The sequence below is a fragment of the Megalobrama amblycephala genome, linkage group LG10, assembly GCF_018812025.1.
Source record: "Megalobrama amblycephala isolate DHTTF-2021 linkage group LG10, ASM1881202v1, whole genome shotgun sequence".
NCBI classification, from domain to species: Eukaryota; Metazoa; Chordata; class Actinopteri; order Cypriniformes; family Xenocyprididae; genus Megalobrama; species Megalobrama amblycephala.
The window spans coordinates 31,226,041-31,244,805 of record NC_063053.1 but is presented as its reverse complement, the minus strand read 5'-3'; the positions used below and the strand labels follow the sequence as shown (position 1 = coordinate 31,244,805).

The 18,765-nt window shown below is 37.1% G+C and overlaps 2 long non-coding RNA genes, 1 pseudogene and 3 gene segments (V, D, J or C); 4 read left to right on the top strand and 2 right to left on the bottom strand.

The window, feature by feature from the left end:
* Positions 1-129: 129 nt before the first annotated feature.
* Positions 130-863, top strand: LOC125277379. The segment is given in 2 exon segments: positions 130-297; positions 400-863. Coding segments are annotated over 2 exon segments (375 nt in total).
* A 1,462-nt stretch (positions 864-2,325) lies between these two features.
* On the top strand, positions 2,326-2,979 carry LOC125277357. The segment is given in 2 exon segments: positions 2,326-2,465; positions 2,574-2,979. Coding segments are annotated over 2 exon segments (435 nt in total).
* A 6,740-nt stretch (positions 2,980-9,719) lies between these two features.
* Positions 9,720-10,629, bottom strand: LOC125276356 (annotated as a pseudogene).
* A 2,023-nt stretch (positions 10,630-12,652) lies between these two features.
* LOC125277366 lies at positions 12,653-13,450 on the top strand. The segment is given in 2 exon segments: positions 12,653-12,713; positions 12,842-13,450. Coding segments are annotated over 2 exon segments (396 nt in total).
* A 423-nt stretch (positions 13,451-13,873) lies between these two features.
* Positions 13,874-15,425, bottom strand: LOC125277394. Its single transcript, XR_007186887.1, has 2 exons — positions 15,287-15,425; positions 13,874-14,328 (listed from the first exon to the last, which is right to left on the bottom strand). It is a non-coding gene; the product is annotated as an uncharacterized LOC125277394 (long non-coding RNA).
* Positions 15,426-15,465: 40 nt separating this feature from the next.
* On the top strand, positions 15,466-18,330 carry LOC125277401. The gene is made up of 4 exons (XR_007186893.1): positions 15,466-15,599; positions 15,915-16,090; positions 16,173-18,063; positions 18,194-18,330. It is a non-coding gene; the product is annotated as an uncharacterized LOC125277401 (long non-coding RNA).
* Positions 18,331-18,765: the final 435 nt, after the last annotated feature.

Below are 18,765 nucleotides of genomic sequence, written 5' to 3'. Positions count from 1 at the left end.
TAAAGTTGGTCTTGATGATTCAGAAATGAACTGAATGATTTGTAACAGTTTGTCTATTAGAAGATTGAATGATATGAAAAAGACTGATTTTTACTAGATGTTCACTTCACTGTTAATGAGTGACTGTCTTCAGGTAAATGATCTGGAGTGTGTTTGCATATTGATCAGATGCTTCAGTGCTCTGAGAGTGTTTATAGTGCTGTGAGTTTAACACTTCATCACTGACACACACAACAATCTTCATCAACATGACCTTCATCATCATCTGGACGCTCTTATACTGCTTTATACTACAAGGTGAACAGCATGTATTTGGAACAAGTTAAATTATATAATTTTAACAATTTTAAAATGTGAAAATAATATATTTTAATGACTGATAAATGAATTGTTTTTCAGGCTGTAGAGCTCAGATCACAGTGACTCAGACTGCAGTGAAAACTGCTGCACCAGGAGAAAATGTTGAGATGAGCTGTAAACTCAGTACTGATACAGACTGCAGCCCACCATGTGTGTCCTGGTACTTACAGAAACCTGGAGAAGCTCCTAAACTCCTGATTTATTATACAAACCGCCTCCAGTCAGGAACTCCATCTAGATTCAGTGGCAGTGGATCTAACAGTGATTTCACTCTGACCATCAGTGGAGTCCAGACTGAAGATGCTGGACATTATTACTGTCAGAGTTACCACTACATCAACAGTAAATATGTGTTCACACAGTGATAAAGAGTCGTACAAAAACCTCCGTCAGTCAGAGTCACAGTGACTGAACTGATACTGCAGCTGCTCACACACTTTCACACACTACTGACACACAGAGGACAAACACAGGAACTACACATGTGCTCAAAACTGACTTATGACTGAAACTTCTCAATGCATTGCTAGCGATTAAAGCAATTTTAATTCATTCTGGTGATCTCTGTAATGACCTTGGCCTCTCATGGAGTTCACAGTGACATACTTGTTTCTCTTAGTGATGCAACTTTGTCATTTGATTCATCAGAAAGCCTGACAACACAGACATTCAAAATACTACAAATTGAAAAGATTCTTTTAGAAAAGTTCAGATCACTGTAAAGCAGAATCACAAATTTAACAAATGTAGCTGTAAACAGAAGTTCAGTTGAGCGTGTTCATCATCACCTGTCAATCATAACACAAGAGCAGCATTTATAAACGACTGCTTCAGAGAGAATATTCTTTTGGCATCCCTTCATCACTCCATCTCGCTTTAATTCACTGCAGAAGTCCTGATGTACTTAGAGCTCGAGTCGAGTGACAGAAACAGATCCTCCATCATGGACACAGGACAGGTGTGTCAACGCTCACGACCAATTCATACGTATTTTAGGCGGTGGCTCATATGAATTCATAATTTGTCTAAACTCCAGGATGGGTAGGTTTAGGGGCGGGGTTAGGGGTTACGAGAACGAGTTGGATGTGCAGCATTAGTGCTGGTGATTTTGCAGCGACTCTTTACGCAAGTTATATCTTTATGCAAATAGATGGCGATAAGACGCTAAAACTGGACTGATTTGTTTAAAACACTGATTCATTCAGCAATGAAACAAGGGACTGTATTCATGAGTGAATCACTGAAACATTCATTCAAAACACTGATTCATTCAGGAACTACTGTCGCTGCATCCGAAATCACATACTTCTCTACTATATAGTAGGCAAAAAACAGTATGTGACAAAAGAAATATTTCTGAATTCACAGTACTCGTAAAATTGTAGGCAAAAAAGTACCTGGATGACATACTACTTCCGGCAATATTCTGAAGTGTGCATATGATGGACACTTTACTATCCCATGAGGACACGGGAGAGGATTTGTGAATGGCAGTGATGATTACATTCATTCTACACATTCATACTGTATTGAACATACTTTTTTAGCAGCCATGAAGTAATTACTAATTCAAAATAAGTACCTACTCAAGAGAGCATGTGATTTCAGATGCAGCCTGAGTTGTTCAGGGACACTTTATTCTACTGTGATTCATTTGGAAATATTTCAGTTTGCCGAACAAAAACAGACAAAGTAACTTGCAGAATTGTAAATTACTAAAATGTAAGTTACTCAATAATAGCTTCTTGTTTATTAAACGGTTTCATACAGTAAGAGCAATATCACATTCACAATCTTGATGTTGGTCTGATATTCAGAAAAAAAACATCTTGCTCATGTGATGTTGCTTTATATCAGTAAAGGATTCTGAACTTGAAATCTCAGTGAAACCACATTAAACCATCTTAAACCTGTCACTCCTGAAGCGTTTGCATAGAGAGAGTGTTTTACATGAGCGACACACGCTTCAGTGCTCTGCATGTGTTTATAACTCTGTCAAACATCAAACATGATCAACAACTGTTTTTCACTAGAACTGAACCTACAACCAACAAAAATGACTTTCAGCACCATATTGATCTGGACGCTGGCAGTATTATGTCGAGGTTTGTGTCAGTAAAGATTACAGACATTATTTACTTGTTATTTTTATGTGTTGTGAAGATATATGGTTGTAAAAGTGTTTGTGATTTCTAATCTTTCTCTCCTGTCAGAATCTGTTGGTCAGGTGACAGTGACTCAAACTCCCTCAGAGCTGCTCTCTCAAACTGGACAATCAGTCACTGTGACCTGTAAAACTAGCAGAGATCCAGACTGTTGCTGTAATGGCAAACAGTGTCTCAGCTGGTACTTACAGAAATCTGGAGAAGCTCCTAAACTCCTGATTTATGGAATAAGCACCCTCCAGTCAGGAACTCCATCTAGATTCAGTGGCAGTGGATCTAACAGTGATTTCACTCTGACCATCAGTGGAGTCCAGACTGAAGATGCTGGACATTATTACTGTCAGAGTTATCACTACATCAACAGTAAAGATGTGTTCACACAGTGATAAAGAGTCGTACAAAAACCTCCGTCAGTCAGAGTCACAGTGACTGAACTGATACTGCAGCTGCTCACACACTTTCACACACTTTCACACACTACTGACACACAGAGGATAAACACAGGAACTACACATGTGCTCAAAACTGACTTATGACTGAAATCAGCTCTATTAGACTGTGATCTGTCCTGTGACAGACGGGTTTGACTCAAATATGCTGAGAGTTTAAAAGAAACTGATATCAAATCAAACAAAAAGCAAATTATACTCATTTACAATGTTCAGTCAGAGTGTATAAATTAATATTCATATGTCGTTTTGTTTTTGTACATTAAACTACACTAAAGTCATGGTGTATCAGTAACATGCAGATGTTTTTCAAGCAGCTCCTTCATCTAAAGCTGTTTATAAATGTATTACTCATAACTCATTTCTCATGAGCAGAAGTGAAAGTGTTCCAGTTGAGAGCGTTGAACCAATCAAAGAGTGAAACTGTGAGTTTGAGGTGAAAATCACATTTGCATTGGCAGGTTTAGTGATTGTGATCCTCTCAGAATAGAGCAGCTCCGTCTCCAGTGACCATGTTCAAACCCCAAGAGCTTCATTTGACATTTCCTGCTAAATGCAGCTGTTCTCAACTATTACAATCAATCAAAAGCAGCTGAAACTTTAGTGCAGGACTTTGAATGAACGACACACTGATCAATGATGCAGTCGGACACAAATGTAACGCGTTCAGAAGCTTTATTGAATGAACAGCAATGGCAGCACATTGAAAGACTGCTTCAGTATTGAGCTGTAAATCACGTGACTGCTGCGAATCCTGCCGGACGCTCAGATACGCAGAGGTGTAAAATACTTGAGTAATTTTACTTGATTACTGTACTTAAGTATTATTTTTGGGGATTTTTACTTTACTTGAGTACATTTAAAAATCAGTACTTTTACTTTTACTTGATTACATTTTTTGAGAAAAAAGAGTACTTTTTACTCCTTACAATTTTATTTACAGTCAAAAAGTACTTATTTTTTGGAGATCACTTCATTCTATTTTCTTTTGCTATTACCAAACCAATTGAATTGCGCTGATGACCAGTTTAATTTAATGGTTATTTATTCAATGAGATTCATTTTCACATTCCATGAAATTGGTCAGACATGTTCATTGGTCCTTTGGAAGTGACGTCATGTTGCATCAATTACCACAATGCACAGCACCTTGACCTCAAAGAATATACACTAACAAGAAGCGACACTCAACAGAATGTTCCATTGCAACACCTGCGCCAGCAGCGGCCTTGTATTTCCGCCATTTTGGGGTGAAGGCGACTTGGCAGTCCACTAGTTTCTATGGCAAAATCAGCTGCTTTGTTAAAAAAAAAAAAAAAACTTTTTCACAAAAACTTTTTGCTCTCAGTCAGTTTGGGTTAAAACTCTTTAAAAGATCTAGTATTAGTATTAGACTTATAAACACTGAATTAATACCGACATATGAAATTGAAATTATGATATGCATCAGAAAAATTGGGAATGTTGGACAATAAATATATGAAAATAACAGCTTGATTTTGCAGTGTTGTCTAATGTCCATTGAAGCAAAAGTGTCCAAAAGTGGGAATTATGCGATAATGGACACAGCAGATCATAAGATCATTATGTTTGTAGCGTGATCCATTAAAACGTACAATATAGCTTATTTCAGTTCAGATCTAGATATTATTATTATTACTCCACTAGGTCTGAAATATATTGTTCGCTGCAAACATGATGATCTTAAATTAATTAATTATTAATTTACTATTAATAAATGTGTAAAGTTTCATAAAATGAAAATGCTCAATAAAGTAGGCTAACTACGTTACCTCAGATGGATGAATGGTTGGATTCCACAACTGGTAAAATAAAACGTATATAAGACAATACAACATTTACTGTAGGAGCCATACAATTTACTGGTGACTTAATTTAAAAAACTGTTCTATTGCGCTTCTGATTTGGCAGTGAAATTCACCGATTTGGGGTGCATAAGATGTGAAGGATTCAATGGTCCAGTTAGTATTTTCACCCCATAATGGTGGCCGCGCTACCGGAGCGCCATCTAGTGACTGTTGCCTAAAAAGTATCAGAGTGTCGCCTCTTGGGTTCTAAGCTCTTTGTTGACCTGGAAATTACAGTGGGTACGGAAAGTATTCAGACCCCCTTAAATTTTTCACTCTTTGTTATATTGCAGCCATTTGCTAAAATCATTTAAGTTCATTTTTTCCTCATTAATGTACACACAGCACCCCATATTGACAGAAAAACACAGAATTGTTGACATTTTTGCAGATTTATTAAAAAAGAAAAACTGAAATATCACATGGTCCTAAGTATTCAGACCCTTTGCTGTGACACTCATATATTTAACTCAGGTGCTGTCCATTTCTTCTGATCATCCTTGAGATGGTTCTACACCTTCATTTGAGTCCAGCTGTGTTTGATTATACTGATTGGACTTGATTAGGAAAGCCACACACCTGTCTATATAAGACCTTACAGCTCACAGTGCATGTCAGAGCAAATGAGAATCATGAGGTCAAAGGAACTGCCTGAAGAGCTCAGAGACAGAATTGTGGCAAGGCACAGATCTGGCCAAGGTTACAAAAACATTTCTGCTGCACTTAAGGTTCCTAAGAGCACAGCGGCCTCCATAATCCTTAAATAGAAGACGTTTGGGACGACCAGAACCCTTCCTAGAGCTGGCCGTCCGGCCAAACTGAACTATTGGGGGAGAAGAGCCTTGGTGAGAGAGGTAAAGTATAACCCAAAGATCACTGTGGCTGAGCTCCAGAGATGCAGTCGGGAGAAAGTTGTAGAAAGTCAACCATCACTGCAGCCCTCCACCAGTCGGGGCTTTATGGCAGAGTGGCCTGACGAAAGCCTCTCCTCAGTGCAAGACACATGAAAGCCTGCATGGAGTTTGCCAAGATGGTGAGAAATAAGATTCTCTGGTCTGATGAGACCAAGATAGAACTTTTTGGCCTTAATTCTAAGCGGTATGTGTGGAGAAAACCAGGCACTGCTCATCACCTGTCCAATACAGTCCCAACAGTGAAGCATGGTGGTGGCAGCATCATGCTGTGAGGGTGTTTTTCAGCTGCAGGGACAGGACGACTGGTTGCAATTGAGGGAAAGATGAATGCGGCCAAGTACAGGGATATCCTGAATGAAAACCTTCTCCAGAGCGCTCAGGACCTCAGACTGGGCCGAAGGTTTACCTTCCAACAAGACAATGACCCTAAGCACACAGCTAAAATAATGAAGGAGTGGCTTCACAACAACTCTGTGACTGTTCTTGAATGGCCCAGCCAGAGCCCTGACTTAAACCCAATTGAGCATCTCTGGAGAGACCTAAAAATGGCTGTCCACCAACGTTTACCATCCAACCTGACAGAACTGGAGAGGATCTGCAAGGAGGAATGGCAGAGGATCCCCAAATCCAGGTGTGAAAAACTTGTTGCATCTTTCCCAAAACGACTCATGGCTGTATTAGATCAAAAGGGTGCTTCTACTAAATACTGAGCAAAGGGTCTGAATACTTAGGACCATGTGATATTTCAGTTTTTCTTTTTTAATAAATCTGCAAAAATGTAAACAATTCTGTGTTTTTCTGTCAAAATGGGGTGCTGTGTGAACATTAATGAGGAAAAAAATGAACTTAAATGATTTTAGCAAATGGCTTCAATATAACAAAGAGTGAAAAATTTAAGGGGGTCTGAATACTTTCCGTACCCACTGACTGTAACAGTCAGTGGAAGAAAATGGAGGAAGTCAAAAATCAGCCACAGAATCAAGAGCACCCATGGCCAACAGTTCATCTGATGATGAAGATTTTTTCGCTTCTTTGAAACAGACAACACATGAAGCCAGCAAAGAGTTGGATGGATATCTGGCCTGTGTTTCAGACACCAGTGTTTCAGGCACTGCAGGATTGATTTTTAGCCCCAAAAGAGCTAGGCCTGACACTCACAATTTTGAAAATCAACTTCTGCTTAAGTTAAATCCGAGGTTTTGCAACTTTGAGTAGCATGTTGCATACTGGCATTGGGTAGTAGTCTTATAGTTTGATAATTAAATACAATTAAACACAAACAGTTCTAAAGGAGGATAAAACTTTGTATGTGGTTCATTCACTTCATGTTTTTAGAGATTAAAAGCTTAAACAAGAATCTCTAGTTTTCATTCTTGCTGTTACTTTTACTTTTTAATACTCAAGTACAATTTTAATGTAGTACTTTTTTACTTTTACTCGAGTATGATTCTGGACAGATACTTTTACTTTTAATTGAGTAAAATTTTCACTCAGTACTTGTACTTTCACTTGAGTAACATTTTTGAGTACTTTTTACACCTCTGCAGATACGGCTCGTCTGGACCGGAGAAACATCAGCACTGGGAGCTCTTGAGGAACGAGGCCTCGTGATCAGCTCCGTCATGTCTTACTCTGCAGACGAAGCGATCCGCGCCTTCCCAGCGTGCTTTGCTGAGGCTCAGGACGCTGCTGCGACCCCCTCGGTGACCTCTGACCCATCCAGCGTCCAGCTCACCGTCGCCCCCTGTGGAGAGTAAGAGCTGAGCAGGCAGAGCAGTGCGGCTGAGTCTCCAGAGATCTGCAGAGAAGAGGGCGGCAGCAGAGACACGGAGGGCTTCACTGCGGGACCAGCTGCACAAACACACACAAACACACATGAACAACTGCAGAAATTATGATTTGACTTCAAATATAAGTTAAAATTTAAATGATCCTCAAAATGATTTTGAAAAACATTGTCCAAGTAAATTAATGAGTATATTAAGATTTCATTATAAGAAAACAAATTTAATTGATCTTTTCAATATTAATTGTATTTTGAAAATATTCTGCTATTCAAACATCAGATTCAAATTTGATATTTTAAATAGTTTAAAAGACAAATTTTCGAAATGCTCTTCAACTAAGTTTCTTTTTGTCTGATGAAGCTGACAAAATTATATTTTGCCCATATTATAAAACTTTTGTTTTATGCAAAAAACTCTTAATTGTTAATTTTACCAAGAATTACAGACAAAATTATGTATCAAGAAATAACTGAATAGATTTTAGTCAGTACATGAAATGAACGAAATATTAGCAATATGTTAAATTATTCATGTAAAATAAAAAATTATATTTAAAAACAATATGAAATATAAAATTTAGATAAATAATGCAACACATGAAAACAATATATTCATTTGATTTTTTTCAGAAGTTACAGAACATTTTAATCTCAATCCATTTTTTAAAAACATTGTCAACATAAGAAAATATTAATATATTGTGATTTCTTCATACGATTTAGAAAGAAAATTTCATAATAATTTCAGTATTATATTTTTTAAAATATTCTTCATACTTTGATGCAATCAGTCATAATTTTCAGCAGTTTCAATAATACATTTTTTAATTATTCTGTTAAAACACTTACAATCATAATCATCATTAAACTTAATAGTTTAAATTATTGATTTTTAAAAAGTTCATTAACTAAATTTCTCTTTGTCTGATGATGACGCTTACACAATTAGATTTATTTTGTCTGTATTATTAAACTTTGGTGTCATGACTTTAAAAACCCTTAATTGTTAAACTTACTATTAATTATGGACAGAATTATCAAGAAATAATTGAATATATCATAAAATACTGCCATCCATACATTAATATATAATCAAATGTCACCAATAATAAGTTAAATTATTCATGTAAAATGAAAAATGACGTAAATTATGAAGGAATTAAATATGGCAATTATAAAACTTTTTAAAAACCTATTTTTTTTAACAAATGAATAATCTTTTTAACAAATGTTTGCGGAAATAATGATTTATAAAGAGAATCATAAAGAGATTCTCTCAGAAAGGTTTCTTTAGATCACTGTAAACTGAACACAATCACAAACTTCAGCAAATGTAGTTGTAAACAGAAGCATGTATGTTCATTCATCTTCAGCTGTCAATCATAACACAAGAGCAGCATATATAAACAGCAGCTTACGTCACTCCAGTGAGAATATTCTTCCTGCGTCCCTCCATCACTCCATCTCCACCTTTATGTCCATTTTAATTCATTTCAGAAGTCCTGATGTTCATAGTCGAGTCTTGTGACAGAAACAGATCCTCCATCATGGACACGACAGATGTGTTTACCTGCAGCATTAGTGCTGGTGATTTACAGACTCTTTCTGCAAGTTACATCGTTACGCCAGTAGATGGAGACAAGAGACTGACTTTATGAGTGAATCAATGAATTATTAATCAACTGATTTGTTCAAAACACTGAATCATTCAGGAAAGAAACAAGCATATTTGATGGCTCTGTCCCAATGAAGAGGCTGCATGTTCGTTCTGAAGATCAACCAATGAAATGATCCTTCACAGCCGCACTGAAATGTTATTGGTTCACGCTATAGTCAGTCTCTGAAGGCAGGAAATCATCTCCTTTATTTCCCTTATAATTTAATTATTGCCTCCAATCCTCTTGACATCATACCATTTTATTTTATTTCATATATATATGGCTCAGAATATCAAGTCAAACAGTGAAACTGAGTGGAGTTAAACTCATTTGCATCACATTTGTGATTGTGTTCCTCTGAGAATTGAGCAGATCTCGTTTCATCATGTATCTGCAGGTGTTTTCATGCTCCATTGAGTGAAGTTTATTATAAAATATGAGCTAAAGCCCTGATCCAATGAAAGAGCCGAAACAAAAATGACACAAAAAAGGACATAACGTTACAATTATGTTTTATTGACTGAATTGTAATAAAATCAAGACTGTAAAAGCACACATATAGTCAGCAGATCTACTCTGAACACTGCTGTCTCCTCACAGTGTCTCCAGTGGACGCAGACTGGCCGCTCCGTGTGGCCTCACAGCTCACCGAGACGCTCTTCATCCACTCCTCCTCAGAGAGAGTCAGGCTGCTGCTCCAGCTGTACAGACCGTCCTTCTCCAGGAGCCCAGCGCTGCTCTCCTGAGACCTGCTGATCCCGTCCACCTTCAGCTCAGGCTCCAGTCTGACGGGAAGCCCTTGTTGGCCACACACACCAGTGTCGCTGTGTTCAGAGAGGAGTCATCATCACTAGATGTTCACTTCAGTATTGATTTTTGTGTATGTTAATGAGTGACTGTCTTCAGGTAAATGATCTGGAGTGTGTTTGCATATTGATCACATAAACGAGCTCCTCCTGAACCTTCATTTAGAGCCTCATTTAAATACAGAATGAGTTCATTTGCATATTGATCAGATGCTTCAGTGCTCTGAGAGTGTTTATAGTGCTGTGAGTTTAACACTTCATCACTGACACACACAACAATCTTCATCAACATGACCTTCATCATCATCTTCATCTGGACTCTCACAGCGTTTGCTCAAGGTTTGTGGAGCACAAGTTTGATATCAATTCATTTCTTCAAGTATATTGTCAAAGTTTTGAGTTGATTTTCTTCTTCTTGTGTGTTTCAGAGTGTAGAGGACAGATCACCGTCACTCAGAGTCCCTCAATGACAGCAGCTCAACCAGGACAAACTGTGAACATCAACTGTAAAACCAGCAGAGATGTGTATGGTGGTAATTATTTATTCTGGTACTTACAGAAACCTGGAGAAGCTCCTAAACTCCTGATTCGTTATGTAAGCACCCTCCAGTCAGGAACTCCATCTAGATTCAGTGGCAGTGGATCTAACAATGATTTCACTCTGACCATCAGTGGAGTCCAGACTGAAGATGCTGGACATTATTACTGTCAGAGTTATCACAGTAGTTATGTGTTCACACAGTGATAAAGAGTCGTACAAAAACCTCTGTCAGTCAGAGTCACAGTGACTGAACTGATACTGCAGCTGCTCAAAAGAGGATCTGAAACAACATCGTCACACAAACATCTGAAATAAAATCATCTAAATTAATCTGCCACTCTTAATAATTATAGAGGTCAGAAAGAGATTTTGTGCTCTTATAGATCAGTCACATGTTTGAGATCTGACTGATTTCAGTTGTCGCCTTTTATTAATAATAGATGTTAATTTTCATAATTCTCCATGGTTATTTGATTTGAGTATCTCATCCTAACATGTCATTTGTTCACTATACACTGTATTCATACTATATACTGCAGACAGTAAGAGTTTTATATCAGCTGCTGTTTTAATTGTAGTCCTGATCAACAGTTCAGTTCAGACACGCCTCTCCCTCCTCTGCACCAATCACAGCCTCTGATCAGAAAGAGCAAGATAAGAATATTAATTTGTGCTTTTAACTGATTTTTTATTGAAAACTTATTCACAAAACTAAACTGGTATCTGATGATAACATGAGCTGATAAACCTCAGTGTAACTGATGAATATGAACAAACCTCTGATCCAATGGAGAGAAACTGGAACAGGAGAAACTTCTTCAGCTGGTCCTTACAGAAACCTGGAGAAGCTCCTGAACTCCTGATTTATTCCACAAACTGCCTCAACAGTGTCATTTACTGAAGTCAAACAGTGAATCTGAGCGAGTTAAACTCATATTTCATCATCAGGTGGAGTGATTGTGTTTCTCTCAGAATAGAGCAGATGTTCATCGTCCTCAGAGGAGTTTGATGATCCTGTGACTCCAGAAACACTCAAAATAACTATTGAGCAGAAAAACATGTAGAAAAATGTTTTTTGCATTTTGAAATGTAGAATCTATAAAAACTCAGTAATAGATTCTTGTTCATTAAACTGTTGTATAAAAGCAATATCACACTTGTAATCGTGATGTTGGTCTGATATTGGGATTAAACAGCGCTCCTGTTCATCTGATGTTGCTTCATCAATAAAGGATTATATTAACATGTGAAATGTTTTGTGAAATCTCAATGAAACCACATTAAACCATCTTAAACCTGAAGCGTTTGCATAGAGAGAGTGTTTTACATGCGACACACGCTTGGTCCACTAAAGGATCCCAAAGACAATTCAAGCTACATGCTAAACTTATTATGTTAGGTGGTGAACACGTGCATTAAAGCTATCCAAAGACCAAGTGTATGTCTGATGTTGTCCATATACCCTGTTATGTACACTTTGCAGGGCAAAGTGTGGCTCAAACAATGACTTTAGACAGAACAGTTTGTGACTTTTGCAGCCGTTACAGTTACACACACAGGAGCCCGATTGAATAAATTCATCACTGTATTAATTGTCCTTGTTAATCTCTGTCCGATCCTGTTCATCACTGGTACTTCTGTCTGTTCACACCGCCCTCTAGTGGCGCAGTGATGCAGTGCAAAATAATAGGAATGAAACTGTGGACACTGTTTTCTCTCACTCCAGCTTTGCTCTGAAGGGTTTCTGTCATCAGTACAGCTGTGATCACCTGCAGTCTCGTACCTGAAGACGAAATATTGAGCTGATGATGCTTAGATAATGATAATATAGATTTAAAACATTTCATCTTATCACAATTTAAATTGGTCATAAATTTTATGTTACATTTTTAAAAGTTCACACTTAGTGGTGTATAATGAATACATGATCCATATTTAATGTTGTGATTGACAGGATGAGATGAATGAGCTCCTGCTGAACCTTCATTTAGAGCCTCATTTAAATACAGAATGAGTTCATTTGCATATTGATCAGATGCTTCAGTGCTCTGAGAGTGTTTATAGTGCTGTGAGTTTAACACTTCATCACTGAGAGCCTTAAACCACCAACAAGCAGAATGATGATCATCAGCGTCTGTATCTGGACTCTCATTCTTTTTGTTCAAGGTTCATTTACTCTATTAACTAAAAAATGTGATTTATATGCATGTTTTTGATGTTCAGTATAGATTTTGTATGGACACTTTGACTTTAATAAGTGTTGCAATTATGATCTTATGAAATGTCATTCACAGGAATTACAGGACAAGTTTCTGTGACTCAGACTCCCTCAGCAGCAGCTGTTCAACCAGGAGAAACAGTTACTATAAACTGTAAAACTAGCAGAGGAATCGGAGATCGTTCTTGGGGTTGTAGTGACTGTCTCGCCTGGTATCTGCAGAAACCTGGAGAAGCTCCTAAACTCCTCATTTATGGCATTAGATCACGACAGTCAGGAACTCCATCTAGATTCACTGGCAATGGAGCAAATTATGGAACAGATTTCACTCTGACCATCAGTGGAGTCCAGACTGAAGATGCTGGACATTATTACTGTCAGAGTGTACATCTCATAAACAGTAAAGCAGTGTTCACACAGTGATAAAGAGTCGTACAAAAACCTCCGTCAGTCAGAGTCACAGTGACTGAACTGATACTGCAGCTGCTCACACACTTTCACACACTTTCACACACTACTGACACACAGAGGACAAACACAGGAACTACACATGTGCTCAAAACTGACTTATGACTGAAATCAGCTCTATTAGACTGTGATCTGTCCTGTGACAGACGGGTTTGACTCAAATATGCTCAGAATCAGAGAAAACAGAGTGTGTAAATTGATATGAAATCAAACTAACAATAATGGCGTCATATGTTTTTGTACATTAAACTACACTAAAGTCATGGTGTATCAGTAACATGCAGATGTTTTTCAAGCAGCTCCTTCATCTAAAGCTGTTTCTAAATGTATTACTCATAACTCATTTCTCATGAGCAGAAGTGAAAGTGTTCCAGTTGAGAGCGTTGAACCAATCAAAGAGTGAAACTGTGAGTTTGAGGTGAAAATCACATTTGCATTGGCAGGTTTAGTGATTGTGATCCTCTCAGAATAGAGCAGCTCCGTCTCCAGTGACCATGTTCAAACCCCAAGAGCTTCATTTGACATTTCCTGCTAAATGCAGCTGTTCTCAACTATTACAATCAATCAAAAGCAGCTGAAACTTTAGTGCAGGACTTTGAATGAACGACACACTGATCAATGATGCAGTCGGACACAAATGTAACGCGTTCAGAAGCTTTATTGAATGAACAGCAATGGCAGCACATTGAAAGACTGCTTCAGTATTGAGCTGTAAATCACGTGACTGCTGTGAATCCTGCCGGACGCTCAGATACGGCTCGTCTGGACCGGAGAAACATCAGCACTGGGAGCTCTTGAGGAACGAGGCCTCGTGATCAGCTCCGTCATGTCTTACTCTGCAGACGAAGCGATCCGCGCCTTCCCAGCGTGCTTTGCTGAGGCTCAGGACGCTGCTGCGGCTGTAGCGTCCGTCCCGCTCGCTCTCTGCGCTGGTCTGAACCCCCTCGCTGACCTCTGACCCGTCCAGCGTCCAGCTCACCGTCGCCCCCTGTGGAGAGTAAGAGCTGAGCAGGCAGAGCAGTGCGGCTGAGTCTCCAGAGATCTGCAGAGAAGAGGGCGGCAGCAGAGACACGGAGGGCTTCACTGCGGGACCAGCTGCACAAACACACACAAACAACACCAACGTCTTTAGATCATCAATTAGTCAGATGTCACACACAGTAATGGAGGAAAAATCACAATCATTTCATCTTTACAGAAATTCCACATCACTGCTTTCTTTCATAAACCACATAGTAATGATCCTGCATTTAAATTTCAATATTCTCAGTTCAAATAAAATATTCACTGCTACTAAATATATGAAGTATAAGATATATGAATAAATATAAATCAGTTCTCTGAAGCAGACATGATATACAGCAAATATTACAGTCATTTCATCTTTTCTGAATTAAGGTTCAGTTTAATCTCAAACTGATTTTAAAAACATTGTCCACAAACTGATGATTTATATGTAGAAAACAAATTCAAATCATCATTTCATTATTAACTTAAGACACTCACAATCATAATTATCAGCAAATGTAAGATAAAATTATGATTTTTTTTTCAAATCTTTCTCTTTGTCTGATGATGACGCCTACAAAATTAGAATTATTTTGTCCGTATCATCAAACTTTTCTTTCATGCATTACAAAATTTCTGAATTATTAAATTTACCAAAAAATTATGGACACAATTATGTATTTTAAGAAATAATTGAAAATGTCAGAAAATATTGCAAACAATATATTATAAAACAAACAATGTTAGTTATTATAATATCTGAAATTACTTTTGTAAAAAAAAATATATAAAAGCAACATAAATTATGTATTGCAATGAAAAAAGATAAATATCATGAAATATCACTGAATATAAACATGTAATTGTGAAACAGCAGACAAATTTAAAGAAACTATGAAACAATTAAATTTACTATGAAATATTGCAGTTAATTTTTTTCAAACTATTTTATAATTTTTAAAACATTGTTGCAAAATGCTTGTTTGAATAATCTAAAAACAAAACAATTATATATAAACATTTTTAGAGAATTTTAGAGACTTACTGATGGTCAGTTTAGTTCCTCCACCGAAAGTGTACCACAGTGCTTCATTCTAGTGAAAGCGTCGTACAAAAACCTCCGTCACACTCAAATGAACACAAACTCCAGCAGAGAAAGAGACGAACGACACTCACACACACTGATATGAGACTCAACAGCAGCTCTTCTCAACATTAAATAATGATTATTGGACTGAAGTGACTTTCACAGAAACAGCCTCATCATCTCTAAATGTCTCTTGATGCATGAAAACTATTAAATCTGAATAAATAATATAATCAGAAAGACTCTGTACTGATCATCACACATCTGAACTGTGAGTTTCTAAATGATCATGTATTTCTCAAAGCATTTTAATAAGTTTTGATGACCTGTGACCTCTGGAATGACCTTTGACCTCTCATGGAGTTCACAGAGAAATATTTGATTCTTTTAGAGATTCAACTCTGTCATTTGATTCATCAGAAACCTGTAGTCTGAACCAGAGACTGAATGAAAAAGAAATGATTTATAAACGTGTTCAGAAGTGAAAACACTCGTCTGTTGGATCATGAGAATAAAACACATTTAAAGCCTCAAAACTGATCAGTTTCATCTGCATGTGCTCATTTTCACGTGTGTTTTACTCCAGCAGGGTTTTTGCTCAGAGAGTCACTTTGCATCGGCTCATGCTTCAGCGCTCCGAGTGTTTATAGCGTTCAGACTCAAACACTTTATAACACACTGCTGTTTACCACGGTACAAACCCAACAAACACCATGAATCTCTTCAGCAGCTTCATCTGGATTCTGGCAGCTTTTATTCCAGGTAACAGACGTGAAAGCTCGTCATTTTTGAGTCTTTAATGTTCATTTCATCTGATTAAACACATTAATGTTGTTGTCGACAGCATCCAGAGGAATCACTGTGACTCAGCCTGAAGCTGTGACTGTTTCTGAAGGACAAAACGCCAAAATAGAGTGTAAAACTGATCCTGGGATAGATGGCTGGGGTTTAGCTTGGTATCAGCAGAAACATGGAGAAGCTCCTAAACTCATTATTTATTCTGTAAATGATCGATATGATGAGAGTTTCAGTCGATTCAGTGGGAATGGAAGATCTGGAGGGACTGATTTCACTCTGACCATCAGTGGAGTCCAGACTGAAGATGCTGGACATTATTACTGTAACAGTCGCCACAGTATCAGTGGTAAATATGTGTTCACACAGTGATAAAGAGTCGTACAAAAACCTCCATCAGTCAGAGTCACAGTGACTGAACTGATACTGCAGCTGCTCACACACTTTCACACACTTTCACACACTTTCACACTGAAGAAAAACTCAATATGATCTTATTGAACATCACTTTTGTTGAGCTGAATCAGTTTTTAAACATTTTGATTATGATTTTTTAGAAGTCATATTTGTCTCCTGTTATCCTATAACATCCTTTATGTAGAAATTCAGTCACTTTTGATCTTCACATTTTTTTATCCTTCACATTTTTTTTTGATTTTCTGCATTTATGATTTATCTTTATTCTTCTTTTTAAACTAAATCATATCATAAACATGTTCTGTTTGATCAGTTTAATAATCTATTGATTTATTAACTTCATCCCTCATAATGCAGATATTAACAGCATCATATAAACACATTCCTCAGTTTCACAGCAGATGATAATAATTTATATTAATATCTATGTATAGAGGAATTATCAATTATATTAAAAAAGGTTAAAGACCAGATTACCCAACAGGTGCTGTCCATGATCAAAAACAGCACATGTATGTCACCAAAAAATTTTTGGATGAAGAGAATGGATATAGTGCCAGACACAAATCCAAATAAATTAAATACTCATTATTAAATTAATTAATTAATTAATTTTTAGAGCTTTGAATAGATTATGGGTATGATTATATTGTTAATGTATCATTGTATCTATTTCCGGTGTGATCAATGTCAGTATATTATAATAATAACACGGCACTGATGAAGGATTGATCCCGAAAACATTTTGCACTCTTTGTACTTTATTTGAGGCCTCTGGATAATAAATTCTTGTGAACTTTTATGGCCATTTTTCATGTGCGGATCTTATTTGTTTTTTAATCTTGGAGCTATTTTTGGACCTATGCACCACCAGAAGTTTGTGTATTTAATTTATTTGGACTTGTGTCTGTTGCTACGCTTTTCCAATCTTTTCAACCATATTTTTTAAAATTATTTTATAAATATTTCTAAAAGTGAAGATGTTTCTATCATGTGACTCACAATCAAACTCAGTTGATTCAGTGATTGACAGAGACTCGTGTGTGATGATCCTCATGTCTGTTCAGAAACTGCAGGAACACACATGGATTTGGTGTAAATTTGGGGATTAACAGTGACGTTTCAATCCAACTACAGTAAAAATATTCTCAGAGTCTCACAGCAGATATTCAGATTAATATACTGAAGTTGGTCTTGTAGATTTATTCAGAATTGAATTATACAATTTTTAACAGTTTGTCTGTTAGAAGATTGAATGATATGAAAAATACTGATTTTTACTAGATGTTCACTTCAGTAATTGTATTTTGTGTCTGTTAATGAGTGAAGGTCTTCTGGTAAATGATCTGGAGTGTGTTTGCATATTGATCAGATGCTTCAGTGCTCTGAGAGTGTTTATAGTGCTGTGAGTTTAACACTTCATCACTCAGAGCTTTTCTTCATTCAAACTGAAATTAAACCACCAACAAGCAGAACGATGATCATCAGCGTCAGTATCTGGACTCTCATTCTTTCTGTTCAAGGTTCATTTACTCTATTAATAACTCAAAATGTGATTTATATGCATGTTTTTGATGTTCAGTATAGATTTTATATGGACACTTTGACTTTAATAACTGTTGTAATTAATATCTTATGAAATGTCATTCACAGGAATTACAGGACAAGTTTCTGTGACTCAAACTCCCTCAGCAGCAGCTGTTCAACCAGGAGAAACAGTTACTATAAACTGTAAAACTAGCAGAGGAATCGGAGATCGTTCAGCGGGTTGCCGTAAATGTCTCGCCTGGTATCAGCAGAAACCTGGAGAAGCTCCTAAACTCCTCATTTATTACATTAGATCACGACAGTCAGGAACTCCATCTAGATTCACTGGCAATGGAGCAGATTATGGAACAGATTTCACTCTGACCATCAGTGGAGTCCAGACTGAAGATGCTGGACATTATTACTGTCAGAGTGTACACTATATCAACAGTAACTGGGTGTTCACACAGTGATAAAGAGTCGTACAAAAACCTCCGTCAGTCAGAGTCACAGTGACTGAACTGATACTGCAGCTGCTCACACACTTTCACACACTTTCACACACACTCAACAGCAGAAACACAAATATGATCTTAATATCAGCTTTGTTGAGCTTCATCAGTATTTCTTCAGATAATTAGAAATTCTTTTGATGTTATCATCATTTTTAGATCATTTATGGTTTATTTATCCTCATT